The 14,989-nt window shown below is 37.7% G+C and overlaps 1 protein-coding gene and 1 long non-coding RNA gene across 3 annotated transcripts in view; both read right to left on the bottom strand.

Moving 5' to 3' along the window:
• APOO (apolipoprotein O) overlaps nt 1-14,989 on the bottom strand; it is a 28,344-nt gene extending 13,355 nt beyond the window's left edge. For both annotated transcript variants that reach the window (XM_053936240.1, XM_053936241.1), the window contains exons 1-6: nt 14,922-14,989; nt 10,874-10,981; nt 8,429-8,548; nt 5,656-5,710; nt 4,517-4,612; nt 2,468-2,559 (exon numbers count right to left, since the gene is read on the bottom strand). In XM_053936240.1, the coding sequence (XP_053792215.1) occupies nt 2,468-2,559; nt 4,517-4,612; nt 5,656-5,710; nt 8,429-8,548; nt 10,874-10,981; nt 14,922-14,930 (480 nt within the window). In that variant the 5' untranslated portion in view covers nt 14,931-14,989. The remainder of the gene's footprint in view (nt 1-2,467; nt 2,560-4,516; nt 4,613-5,655; nt 5,711-8,428; nt 8,549-10,873; nt 10,982-14,921) is intronic.
• On the bottom strand, nt 12,083-14,912 carry LOC128784539 (uncharacterized). The gene is made up of 3 exons (XR_008429518.1): nt 14,366-14,912; nt 13,155-13,230; nt 12,083-12,873 (listed from the first exon to the last, which is right to left on the bottom strand). It is a non-coding gene; the product is annotated as an uncharacterized LOC128784539 (long non-coding RNA).

Raw genomic sequence — 14,989 nt, 5'->3', positions numbered from 1 at the left:
ACACAGCACTTTAGTAAATTTGAAAGGTTCTAATAACAAAAGACAAAATTTAATTCCAATGACAAAGTGATTTAAATAACTGCAAAATAGAAAGTTCTTTCCAGCTGGAATATAAGCCACAGTTAATACAAAGTATTTTGAACATATTATGATTATCTAAAAAGCAATACCATTTCAAAACACTAAGTAGGGTTCCACCAGAATAAAATAAGCTTTAGTATTAAATTTAGTTCCCCTACCACATATACAGCCTGACATTTTGTTCAAAGTTATTAAAAGTATAGTAATACTGGCAGTGAAGAAATAAATCCCTTACAAATTTGTGATTTATTAGAATTTGTAATCTATTATTTATTATATTATATACTAAAGCAGGGGAAAAATAGTCTATGAATTTCTTCCATCTTCAGTTAGATGATTAGTGACTGAAAACTACCTGTTACCAATAATGAACTCTGTTGCTACAACCTCACTTAGGAATTCATACATCTTAATTAAAGAAAAAAATTTACTTTAGATGAATTAAGTGTTGGACCACAATTACAAAACCATTTTGCTGTGTTTATTTCCAACTCTCTGTTAGGAAGTCTTAAATAAAAGTGGAACAGAAACAAAAAAACCACAAATTAAAAAAAAACAAAAATAACACAATATCCAGTGAAAGGAATTATACAACTGTAAAATAAAAAGCAGTGATGAGATACTTAAGTGTGGAAGAAAAATAAGAACATAATATATAAAAAATAATTTAAATTTATGTTACAGAATATTTTCTATTCTATTTCTAACTTGGCAAGTGAGCTTTTTACTGCAGGGATTCCTTTCTAGGTTTACCTACATTTTTTGAAAGGCTTAAGAATATAAGCCTTTCAAATAATTAATGGAGATGAAAGTGTTTTCAATTTCAGATTAAAGCCTAAAAATTATGGATGGTAAGATATTATATGCTTAAAACTTTGCTTTTTTAAGAAAAGAAAGCACAAGACAGATTAGAGGAACCAAAACAGAATGCAGGATATTATTCTCCCCACAGAAGTTTCCAAATTCATATGTCTACTGTCCTGACCAAGTCAACAAGGCTAAACCCATTCCAACCTCCTACCAGATTTTTCATTACAGTCAAACTAAGAACTGTGAATTAATCAAAGAGCAACCATGCACTTCAAAGTTCTCATAAAATAAACTAAGCATTGTGAAGCTGTTAGCACCAAATCCATAGTTAAGCCTGAACTGAGCTTCTTTAAAAACAGTAACATCAGTTTGAACAGTGTTCAATCGCTTCCCACTTCACTGTTCAGAAGGCAAGTAGAATTTTAATACACAGTTTCCAACAGAAATGTCTAAGCTTCTTAAATTTTGATGGGTTTTTTTTTCTTTCCTGCCACTTGCATAATTTTCACTCTCTGAGAATAAGCCAACAGAATTATCTGTATTTAGAGCATCTGAATCCTGGAAGCAGTAAAAAAAGATTCCATCAGAGATCAGAGTACCACCATGCTGGCAGAGTTCAAACTCAGCAATTTTGACTCTCCCTAAGTCAATGGCCTTCAGTTTTCAAAGAACATCATATGTTCCTAAGAATATCATATTACCATTCTGACATCTCAGGGTTATTCACAAGTGGCCAGTAACTAGACAGAAAATTTACCAAAGGCTGAAATATAAAGAATTTCTGAAAGATACAAGCATGTGCACTGTGAGTGGTCAAAAGCTGGATATGAAACACAGTGTGGTGGAGAACTAAGGCATCTGCCAGTACTAAGTGTGGACAGCAAGGCACATGATCTAACATCAGTAAGGGCTGTAAGCAATTCTGTGGTCTCTTCAGTTCTTTCTCTCACAAAAAACTCATTTAAGCAAATGCAAGTTAACATGTTTCTTGCATATCTGAAACAACAAATCCATAAATAGGGAAGGCATCCAGTAAGTTTGCAGCAGAATTCTTACCCTGTTCCAGAATGTGCATGCTATCTTTCTTAAAGCCCCAACAAAAAAAAAAAAAAAAAAAAAAAAAAAAAAAAAAAAAAAAAAAAGCAGAAAATGTCAATAACATTTATCTCAAAATGTTACGAGACTTGTCTATAGAAACTCCTTTCTTTTCTTTCAAACACTGTTTTCATTTGCTCACAAGATATTTTATGTTTCCTTAGTATTTTAAGTAAACACACAAACTGTACTCACTTAGCATATTTATGTTAATTTAGTGTTACATGAGGTTAGAAATTTTGAAAGGAAATTACATTCCTCTAACTGAAGACACTACTGCAGATGTTAGAAATAAAATGTCACTGAAAGGAACAAGTCTGATTATCTTTCAGCCTAGACTGCATTTGCTTTGACAAAATAACCATAATTTTGTTAATTGCCACTGACGTGGCTTTTAAACATGGATGACTAGTTAACCTGAACCTAGGAGGCAACAATCAAAGTAAAAGACACTTCTGCAAAGAAAGGTATCATCACTGACCTTTGCAATAGCAACCGCTTGCTGAGGGTAATACATGGAGGTACCGATACCCATGAGAGCTGCAGGATACACCAACTTCTTTATTTTTGAGCCTGTTTTGTAACAAAAAAATCAAAACCCGCAAACCAGTGTTAGAGGATATGTTAGCCAAGTCAGCTGAACGGCCCTAACATTTTATTTATAAATAATTTTCTTAAATACATTTTAGTGTATTTTCTCTTTTATCCTACCAGTTCCTTAAGAAATATCATCACTCTGATCAGCAGGGGCCCCCCTAATAGTTTGCTAAACTTTGTAAGCTTCACTAAGATCATACCTTAGATTGATTCTGCACATAAAATCCTTTGGACATAAACTGCTGACCAAGTCTGGGACTAGGACTGGACACATCTAGGCTCCTCTGAGTAGAAGTCTAGAAAGGAAGGAGGTTGTCTCTGAATCCTGTGACTCAAGAGGAAGATCCTCCCCAGACAGGTCTGTCTGACCCTGTCCCCTGTGCAGTAACTGATCAAGTGTACCTTGCCATCAAATCCTTTCAAATCATTGCTTTATATCAATAAACACATTGCTGCTGCTCTCTTACAAGTGAAGTGCATCACTCCATCTGCAACATGAGTTAAAACTAATTATCTCTAATGGCATTTTAAACCAAGCTGGATGACTGCACAATACCCACATGATTAAACTTTGAATACCATATTCTCTACTTAGTGAGCAGCTGCGCATATTTAAGTGTCATTATTAGACCTGGAGGATTTTATCTGCACCTTCCAAGAGGGCAATTTCTCCCCAAAGACCAAGGGAAGGAAGAATAAAATAAAGAGGACTTTCGGTAGCATCAAAATTAAGGGGCACTTCCTTCTGTGGTTTGAATACATTCTGGAAATAACAGTCGTATTTTAAACAATTACCAGAAAAAAAAAAGTTTTAAAATTATGGCTCCCATCCTAAAAGATTCACAAATGTAACATTTTTAGTATGAGGTATTTTCATTAAACTTAGGATCCTCTAATCTTTCAATTCCAGTCCCAAGACTGCACTCCCCCCTCTCCCCTCACTTTGCTACAGTCATAAATGATGAAAGCTGATCTCATTCATCTTCACGCTACATGAGAAGCAGGAATACAAAGAAAAAGAACTTCAAAAAGGAAAGTTACCTTCATTTCATTAGAAAAAAATACACTAAGAAAAAAAGTGAAGTACTGCTTTCACCAGCTTCACGGGAAAATTAAGTATTTTGAGGTGCACTTCTAATTTCTACACAGCCAAGCTCTCACTTCAAAACATTGTTCAAAACATTCAAAACATTCCAGCCCCACAAAGGTTTATTTTTGTTCAAACCATGTCCTCACTGGTATTTAAATTCTACAGCTTTAAAGTTCTGTTACCTACATTTCACTGCATTAAGAATATCTCAACATAAGCACAAAATACTTCTTCACACTTAACATTTCTTAGACTAATGCTTCTATTTATGAAAGCACAAACATTTTTCCAGTATGATGAAATTAACTGTATCATTTTCCTGTACTGCAAAATGTGTAGGTATTTACAGTACTCCCAGAGTTCTCAAGTCTATTTGCTGAATCACTATCTGCAGCATCTCTGCACATCAACACACAATACTTTGAAAAAACTCAAATATATCCCTAATTGGACACATATCATAGTTCAGGAACATCTGTATTTAAACATAATTCATACCTCTGTTGTTTTCTACAGTAAGATATGTGATCAATGACTTCAGTAATTAAAAATATTTTTAGGCTTTAAAAGATACCAAATCAGTCCTTTGCCATTTTTGTTGTACTAAAATACTACTGGGAAATATGAAAGATTATATTTTGGTAACAAATACTGCAATGACAAAAACAAAAATTGTTGATTATTAAACACCTTTTCCATGAAGTTTCTTTATAAGGAACAGTGTAGAAACATGCTTGTAACAGTTAATTCTCCTTGTCACAACTAAAAATTAGTACCCTAAAACCCAGAAAAAATTACTTATCCAAAATCATAACGTAACCATTTCAAATGGTTCCCATTTACCTCTAGCAAGAAACAATCCAATAATTCCAGCAAAACTTATCACACCAAGTCTGGGATAAAATCCAGCAGGCGGTTTTTGGAGAAATTCATAGCCCTCTGAAAAGAAGCCAGAACAAAGTGCTTTAATGTAATGTGAAAGTTGTTTTGTGATAAGGAATCATCAATACATGCTGGCAATTGTTAAAAAACACAAAGAGTTATCAAAACACATTTAACTATCATAAGCATTTTAGATATGCTGGCAAAAAATTCAAAGCCTTTGAGATCTTCTCTAGTGACACATGAATGAAACTGAGTATTGTACTGTATTCACCAATTTTTATAGGAGCTTTCCTTTGCTCCTGGGCCATCTGTTTTGTTTTGCTCTTTGCATCTCAATCATATCTTTTTCAAATTAGTGATAAAAACCTTTGCAAAATGGAATTTTACAATAACTAGTTTCAGTAAAATACTGTACAAAAACCAAATCACAGAACAATGGAAAGACAAAGGTAAAACAAAGTGCACTCTAAGATGGGAGTCTGGTGGGGGAGTGGAAAACTATGGAAAATCTTCCATGCTAACAAGTTCAAAAGACTGAAACTGCTAAGTTTAAAGAAAAGAGGTGCAGTATCTGAAATGAGCTCTACATAGAATCCATGCTCAGTCCTGGTAAGCTCAAGTATGAAAGGATGCTCCCCAGAATAACAACAAACTAAAATTATTTTGGATTAATTCAAAATTCTTAGGAGGCCCATGGAAGCATTACAAACAAAAGACCTAATGCTTGCAACAAGTAATAAACTTTACAGGAGATTTCAGCTACTAAGCTGGATCAAGCAAATACTGCTGGAGGCTGGGTCAAGCAAATACTGCTGGCTGGGAATAAATTGTGAGGGGTTCCCCTTCTCTTCCTGCATAACTAATTTTTAGTGACATTGATAAACATAAATGCTGGTCTCAGATTTTAATTGCTTAGAAATGTAATGTCATAAGCGACCCACAAAGAAAATTCAAACAGATACACAGTGGAAATAAATTAGTCTTAAATGCATTAGAAATTATACATACAATGATGCTTAATGGATTTCCACGTAAACTGAAGATACAGTACAGTCCTGCATTTTAAATTGCTAGTTAAGAAAACTAAGCTGATTTACCTCTACCATGCTCAACAGCTTTTTCTAACTTGGGCATAGCTTTGGCATAAAGATCCTGAAAAAAAAAAGAGAACAAGGGTAAATAGATACCAAGGAAGTAAAGTATTAACTATAGACTGTAACTGAGCTGACAAAGAACGGAGGAAAAAAAAGTGATGGGTCCCTAAAATAACTTACTTTTATTCCCACTTCCACCCTTCACTTATAGGGCTATGCTTGCTCAATGTTACATTTAGCATAACTTACAGATTTTTCTCAAAAGACTCTTTGGACAGAGATAAAATAAAATACTTCAAAACACAGACGTCAATCTCAGTATTTTATTGAGATCAGGCAACTGAAACTCAGAACTATCTTGGGTTTCTCAGTGTATGCAGGTATTGCAAAAATACTTGAGGTGATGCAAAGAAAAGAAGTATAACATTGCAGTAAATTCTTTCCTCACACTCCATAGGGGTAAGGGACTCATTCTGCAAGGTGATAAATTCCACTTTCCAGGAGACTGTCTTAGGCTAACAAGACTGCATTTTGAAGTGACTTGGAAAATTAGATGTCCATAGATATCCAAAGTAAATCAAAGACACTGCATTAACAGCCCCACAGACCAGTTCTACATTTTTTTTTCAGACTGAGAATATTCAGGAAATAAAAGAATGCAGACTGCCTTTTATCTAAATAGGAAAAAAAAATCTCAGTTAAACGAACCCTGCTAATTGTTATTTGCACTAATAATGCTTCAGAGGAACAGTGCAAGGCTATGTATAAATTAGGGAACAAATTCATAAACATATATGGCCAAAGCTAAAGCAGAGAATAGTCTTACAATTCCACCTGAGCTGCATTTGTGCAGTAATGAAAGCATTTGATTAGGATACTATATGGGAATATCTTTAGAACTTTCATCTCTTCACTGGCAAGAGTGATGTAAAAAAACCCACCCAGTGTGAAAATAAAAAAGTGTTAGCATGTGATACACAACATAACTTTAAATGGACATTGGTCTTATTAAAAGCCAATTTAAGAAGAACTTGCTGTAAAGACCCCAGAGATGAAGTCTGATCTTCTGTCACAACTGAAATATAACTGGCTCCTTTCTACATCTGAGTTTTGAGCTGCATTTCCACTGCAGTTAAGTAATTTTGGAGAAGTAAAATGGATATACAAACATAATCAATTTCATTCTGATTATCCTGGGTTATCTGTTTGATTTTAAAGACAGCTGAAACACATCTAAACACTATTTTCTTCAACATAACATGGATGGGCAGGGGGCATAAAACCAAAGCTACCTCTGACTACAGTTAAGTAATATTGCCCCAAACCCATAAAGTTTACATGCCTGCTTCATAAAATGAGTCAGTAAACCACTGCCAGGAAATGGCTTCTTGTGTGTGAGCAGAAGAACACATCTTATGTCAATGATCACCAGACAGCCAAAAAAAATAAAACAAATAGGATGACAATAGGTCAGTGAGACATCAAGTAAGGTTAAAGCCTAACCAACCTCCTCTCCAATTTCACTCCCCAGTTAGGGGTACCACAGGCAACCAAGCAAAATCCATGTGCTCAGGAGGCTCATGAGCTCTGACTGTCCCATGGAAAACCCCTTCCCCTCCCAAGCTGCAGCCAGTGGTCCTTCTGGGGGCACTTGAAACACCAGACTGAGTAACTCTGAAAAAATGTTTCAGTCCTGTTAAAGGCAGCACCACACAGAATTTCCAGGCAGAAAGGACACCTGATCTGAACAGCTTGGCCTTCAGTGGAGAGCTGGGCACACAGCTAGCAGCTCAAGGGGATTCACAACAGGCAGAGGGCAAAGCAGAGAATCACCTGCAGCTGCCAAGAGACAACCAGAGGGCAAGGATTCCTCCACATCAAGAGTAAGCCTCAACATTTCCTGGGCAGGAAAGAGCCAAAAAGCTATCCTGGGGCTTTGCAATCTAATACCAACAATTTAGGCCTTGATCACAAAAATCTTGGTTTTCCTCTCCACTACAGAGCCTATTTTTGTATTTAATGACTATTTACTCTAAACATACTACCTAACAAAATATATATGAGAAAGTTTTGGGGCAAGGTCTGGGGATTAGGTTTACCAGTACTTAGTGGCCTGGGATTTTCTCTCTTCCAGAGAGCTGCATTCCTTTCCTCAACATTCCAGTTCAGCAAATACTGATTTATTTTTTGCTAAATTGTGTTTTGTCACAGTTGCAGTGAGGGCAACTTGGTTTTGCTGCTCCGAAACACACTGCTTGATAATTTAAGGCCTCCTCAAGCATGAAATCTGCAAATACCACACTCCTATCTTCCTCAGCCACAGAACAAGTGACAAATCCAGATATCCCTAGGCACATTTAAGTCTAAAGTTCACTTCAGAAAACAATTCTACTAGGATACTATATGGGGATATCTTTAGAACTTTCATCTCCTCACTGGCAAGAGTGATGTAAAAAAACCCACACAGCGTGAATTTTAATTAGTTAATTTTAATTCTTTTGGAAGAACCCCTAAACCTAGGGTTTAGTTCAGCAAATTAGTATAAAGACACAACTGGTTCTGTGTGAGAAAGGGGCAAACATTATGAAGTGAACTGTGGAAAATTTTATGCAATGCAGAAAACTTTCAGTGATGCCACATTTTTAAAAAATGCTGCTACAGCTATCAACTTTTACTTTGCTGCTACCTGTTAATTCCAACTCAGAAAAAACAAACCACAATCCCAGCTGGAACTTTATCCCTGATCCATCACCAGCTGCAATACAAACCATTATACCTGACACCAGGCTGTATATGGCTCCATAACATGCCGTAAACGGGAAACCCCCTCTTCCAATTCGGTTTTGGGATTCTCCACATATTTAGTCTCACGAGCTGGGGAGGAGTACAGTGACAGCTGTGAATATCAGCAAACAAGATGTTAAAAACAAAGGTGTAATTGTGTAAGTAGGTCTTCAGGGCATGAACAGCCTAAGCAGAGAACACCTAACACTGTGCTTACTACATAAACAATGCATAATAAAAATTCACACAGCTCTGAGACAACCATTATGAGCAAAGTTTAATTATACAGGACATAATTATGATGAAGATGACTTCTAACTGCTATACAATTCATTCATAGCTGCTACATGATCCAAGTCACAAGTTATAAATTAATATTAAACTAGTTTAATAAGAACACACAACATAATTGTGAAAAATGTTTCCCACCTTAATCAGCACTTCTGGTTCCCAGTTAACATACTGAATGTACTAGAAATCACAATCAATCATTTTCTATATATGCACAAGGCATCATTAAAGAGCCTAAGCAGCTTCTAACAAAGGTTAACATCCAATACACATGTGCCTGTTTGTTACTGAACAGGAAAATGGTACAACATCCCAACCTTTGGTCATTAACCACATCAGCAACTGACAGCATTAATGGCACCCTGGCACTGAGCAAAGAGGAACTGCAACGAGCAATGGGCATCTTCACGTAATAAATGCTAAACTACCCTGTTGAGGGTTTAGAATCACCCCAACATTTACTACAATTACCTAAGCATATGTGAAACTGTATTCCATTAAAAAAACCCTACGTTTGTATGTTGAAGATGAACTGCAAAGCTCAGAACAAAACAAAATCTATTAAGATTTCTAGCAGTTTATATACTACACAGATGTTCAGTATAAAGAGCTTATATTTTACACCATATTTATACTCCATTTAGTAGTTTATTATAATTTGATGATTACAAGTATTGCTGCATTAAATGTAGCTAGCTCTCTTTTCAAGATCAGCTGGAAAAGAACTGTCTCTCTGTCATAATTAAAAAAGCTGCTAACCATAACATAGTACAAAATTACAACAAATTTATGCAATAATTTGGTAACTTGTGCAGGTGGATTTCCCATAATACTTTGAAAGACAAAGATTTTCAGTCTCACGTGCCTAGGAAACCTGGTCATCCCTGGCAATCACAGTCACAAGGTGAACTTTGATCCTGTTGGACAACCTAACAGCAATGTCTGGCACAAGGACAGAAGACTCAGAGATAAGGAAATTCCCATATATTTTATGAAACTAGACAGCTGACACAGTAGAGATCCAAACTAACAGCCTGTGAATGGCAAGAAAGGCAGCCAAAACTCCATGGCTTGCACATTCTGCTGTGCTGGAGCTGATGGCAAGCCCATTACTCAGCTCACATGAACTCCACACTGCTGCTTCACGACTGACTCAGGCCATCAGCGGCTGGGCACGCGCTGGCCCAGGCTGAGGTTCCCAGGCCAGGGAGGGCCAGGAGGCCACTGCAACTGCAGCTCCTCTGTACCAGGGACCTGCCAGCCAGAACACCTAAGTGTGCACAAACACCAGTCTAATTTAGTTCCAGTGCTTATTGTACAACACTTTAGCTTGTGTTGAAATACTCAAAATTTTTAAACAGCTGCATGCTCTCATGCATGTAGAGCTGGATTTAGTTATGAACTACTTATTTTGATTTTTTTAGTGTTGGAGACTTTTAAAAGTCTGTGTAACAATGCTGCTGAGTCTACAGTTTGACAGGGTATTTTAAGACTCTACTTATAACCAAGACATTTGCAACATCTTAAAGAAATGAAAACATGAAAACATAAGAGGTATTTATTACCACTACTTATTATATTTGTTGTTGCTTAGGTCCGAATACTGTGAAGAAAGGAAAATTGATAAAATTCTGCAGGCTACTATGGTAGATTCAAGATATTGCCAGACAAGAATTTTGATCATAAAAAAAGAGAATATTTTCAGAAATACAACATTCTGATTCACTGTTTTAGTGAAGAACATAAATGAATTTTTATTGGAATTTACCAACACTAATTACAGTAAAAACGAAATGGTATTATCTGGATAAAACACGAAGAAAACATTCCTGTGGATTTGAAATATAACCATAAGTAAATCTACAAACATGAAAATGTAACTTCTGAATGAAGAATAGAAGGCTTTAATGTAGGAAAAAGATCTTACACACATGCAAGCCTGGCCCTATCAAGTGAAGAACATCAAATGCCATGCCCAGGTAAAACCAAAACTATACAGACATCTCTGTTGAGGAAAATCGAGAAGCAAATTTAAATGCATGAATACAAAAGGTGACAAGATGTACCTAAATGCTTCCACACATCAAAACATGATGTTTTCAGAATTCTTTAGATAGAAGAGCACCAAGGCTCTAACCACACTTACCTCCTCAATTTTCAGCAACCCCTTTTTGGAAGTCTTCTCTGAAGAAGCAGCATAAACCTGGACAGAGAGCAAGCTCAGGCTGACAGGGGTGGCCCCCAGCCGAATTACCTGGAAACATTACCGGAAGACAAGTACATCATTATGTGCAAACAAAACTGCAGCGTGTTTGAACACACCCAGGCAGACAATGTTTATGTCCCTCTACATGGTAAAAAGTGATCTCAACAGATGCTTGGAAATTAGGAGAAAGGAGGGTCAGCAGTACACAATCTAATGCTCTCAGGCACTGATATGGTAACATCCAAATCACTCAGATGGTATTTGGAAAAGCCTAAGGCTAAAGGAGGCAGTAGAAATAAATGCTAATCTCATCAGTTTTCATCTCACAAAAAAGATCTTGTTTTCTCTTGCTTAAAATAATTTTTGTATTAACTTTCTCATAGATTATATTCAAAGATTATATTCTTTCTCAAAGAATATATTATATTCTTTATCAAAGATTATACTCATATTTTAAACAACTTTGTGAAGGCTCATAATACCTCCATTTTTCCATAGTTAGTACCAAGAAGTTCAGTGTTTTACTTCTACTTAATATCTGCATATAGATTTAGGAAAACAAGAAGACCTACAGCTACAAATACCAGAACAAAATCAATACTTCCTAAGAATTTTAGGAATGTCTCCTACTTTTTGTAAGAAACATTAATTACCTGACTGTTTTTTGGCTACTTTAAATTCAATCCAATCACACAACCACCATGAGTAAGGTGGACATAATTCTTCCAATGTTCAGGACCTACGCTAAACTGAATTTCTTAAAGGGAAAGTCTGCTTCAACGTAAAAAAACAGAGGAAAAACAATCTTAGCTGCACAATAAATCAAGAATGCTCAGAGAGCATTTTCCAGCAAATGCACATCTTTATTAATGGCAAAGTATAACTCCAGAAACGTCAGTTGAAATGGGAAAGCTTTCAATGTCTCGTACTCCTGTTACTGCTCAGGGAAATGTGCAGTTACAACAGCTTGTGTTTTGCTGGATCAGGTTACAGCACGAGAGGATCTAACACCAAACTGGAGCCGTCTGGCTCCTCTCCAGCACTGGTTCCCAGAAGTCCTGCTGCTCACCTTGCCCTAGCTTTGGTGGCCGGATGCTTCCACCGTGAGGCAATTCACCTGGCCAATTTGGCAAAAGATTAATCCTGAAAGAGAAGTGGAGAGCTTTGTGCGGGCTTAGCAAGTTGAACCCGTCCATGAAGCAGCCTGACAAGTACCAGAGGAACTGTGTGGCCCAGGGGACAGGGGATGAGAAAGGAGAAGGCAGCAAGGCCTCTTCCTTTCCACAAATAGTAGGGTCTGTTGCATTGACCTAGCTGCTTGTGACACTGAAGCCGTGGTCAAACCACCCCTCCTTCATGCTGTGATGGTGGTAACTGGCCCAGCCACGGCACAATTGCTCTGTCTGTTGCAGAACTGTTAGAAAATAGCTTTAAAATTATCTGTACCACACCAGCTTATTGTAGGCAGTCAAGCATTTGCAGCTTAAATTTCTTCCACTGCTTTGCAGGTGGAATGTTTATTAAATGTAACCAATAGACTCCTCAAACTAAAAATTAGACTACACAGTTGTCAAACTTCCTGAAAATGTTTGTTTAAGTGTAGAGAAACAGCACACAAGAACTAGGTCACAGGATTGCTTTTCTGGAAGATGTAAGGGATCTGATGGGTCAAAAGGTATGGAAAAACTTGCTTAAAATGGAAGTTTTTCCTTGTCTGAATTTATGGATTCATTACTAAATCACTATAAATGAAACACCACAATGACTGGTTCAGCTGTTTCACAGCCAAGGAAAGACAAGGATAACCTTTAATAGTGTTTGCTTAAACACTTTTCACATACTTCTGTTAGCCAGGACAAAACCAAACACTACTAACCAGTTATAGCTGTAGAGTTTATTTCCTCAATCTTTCCTTTTTTCACTGCAAAACTGTTCTGTCACTGAAAAGGCAAAAATCTAAATGCATTTTCTCTCTGAAATATGTTTTCAAACAGTGTAAATGGTGCTGTCACGAGTAGAAAGAGTAAAACCAAATGTTTTAGATATTTGAGATTTGTATATAAAGACACAAATAGCAGAGCACAAGACTGGAAGCACCTGGGTTTCACAGTACCAGTGATCATGGAACTACTCAGACTGAAAAGTTAACTGTTTATATTATCAAGATACTGAAGTGCACACATTTTCCATTGGTTTTAATTTTTAATAAAATAAAACTAACCTCTGAAAGTGCAAGTTGAATCTCTTCTTAAATGTGCTGTTCAAGTCATACTGCAATGGTCTCCTACATCAGCTACCTTATGGGACAGACAGAACTGCTGCTGAAATACTGCATATTTGCATACACAGAAGTATTTTGGAGCATGAAAGATCAGCTGCTGTACTTTTTGTTTCCAAAATTCCCTGTAGGATCTCATTTTTGAATTCCATACTAACCACGTGTTTCTAAAACAATTGCTTTAGTAAAACATTTTGACTGATTGAGCTGTGCCTTCAGCTTGCCAGTCTTACAGCCACTCAGTCAGTATCAGAAAAGCAGAGCCGACATTCTTTTCTATTGGCAATGCTCTGCAGTTATTTTAAGCAAAAAAGATACATTTACTCCTCTCTAGCTAAGAATTCAACTTTATCTTTAGACACTTGACAGGAAAAGCTTGAGCACACTTTTGAGAAGGCTGATACTGGTCCTAAAGTATGAAAACATTTAATTTTCCTCATATTTTTTGATTCCTCCTCCTATTTCTCAACCCGAACTATAAAAACGTAAAACCAAAATCCAAACTCTTGAACATTCCTGTCCCTGAAGCACAAATATCCTGGACAAAAAACCACCTTCACTTTGGCTTTTAGAGGCAAACATAACATCAGGTTGGCCTGAATCACATAAATCCTCACAGCTATGTAAAAGTATTAATATACATAGTACCTAAATGCACAGGCTCACATATCAAGCCTCTAATGACAATTCAGCATCAATTATGGAATTCTCAATGATTCTGAGCACAGAATTCCAACATTAAAACACATAAAGAACACGGAATTTGTGACAAGAGCAGAGCAAGCAAGGGCTCAGCACACCAGTATCACAAATTCCAGAATCGTCAAGGTTGGAAGGGACCTCTGGAGATCATCTAGTGCAACCCCCCTGCCAAGGCAGGGTCACCTGGAGCAGGTGACACAGGAACATGTCCAGGTAGGTGGGCTTTGGATGCCTCCAGAGAGGCTCCACGATCTGGGCAGCTGTTCCAGTGCTCTGCCACCCTCAACGTAAAGTTCTTCCTCACGTTGAGATGGAAGTTCTTGTGTTTCAATTATATATTACTACTTAGTATACGCAGTATATTGATAGCTAGATACATTATCAATATTTCACACAGAAAATGGCCCCAAGGAAAATGAATACCAAGAAATGGCCCCAAGGAAAATGAATACCAAGAATCGAGCATCACCAGGTTTTGGTGGTTCTTCTTAAGCAAACAGCCGTAACAAGGACTTGACTGGCACAGAGCTCGCTTTTAGCCTGAGGGGATCTGGGGCTGCTCTAATCACAGGCAAAAACCTCTGAGACAGCGAGAGCCGGACCGTGCTTTTCGCAGGTTTCACTGACGATCTTCACGCACTAAAAGGGAGACTCCTCAAGATCGAATTGACACTTTCAAGCGACAACTGCACGAACCCAAACTCTGCGGTCACAAGCTCCGCGGTGCTGGAAACCACCGTAAAGAAGGAATGCGATCTGCACGCGCGAATCCACACTCCGCGGCAACACTGCGCGGATGCAGCCCAGAGCAAGTTTAAGTCAGGAATGTGCCTCTTTTCATGCAACACGGAGGGCACGCGGTTCTGAAGCGCTAAAAGGAGCGATTAAGCAGCTGCAAGGAGAGTGGCACTAAGAGCCTGCGAAGAGTTAGGAGGCAGAACGGCGCGGGGGAGCCCCGGGCGCTGCGGGCGGCGCGGGCCCGGCCCGGGCGCGGGGACCCTTCCTCACCTTGAACATGGCGGCGCCGGGCGCGCGGCGACGGGGCGATGGCGTCACCGCGGCGTGACGTCACGCGG

This window comes from Vidua chalybeata, chromosome 2, assembly GCF_026979565.1.
Source record: "Vidua chalybeata isolate OUT-0048 chromosome 2, bVidCha1 merged haplotype, whole genome shotgun sequence".
NCBI classification, from domain to species: Eukaryota; Metazoa; Chordata; class Aves; order Passeriformes; family Viduidae; genus Vidua; species Vidua chalybeata.
The sequence above is the reverse complement of the archived record's forward strand: the minus strand, read 5'-3'. Positions and strand labels throughout refer to the sequence as shown.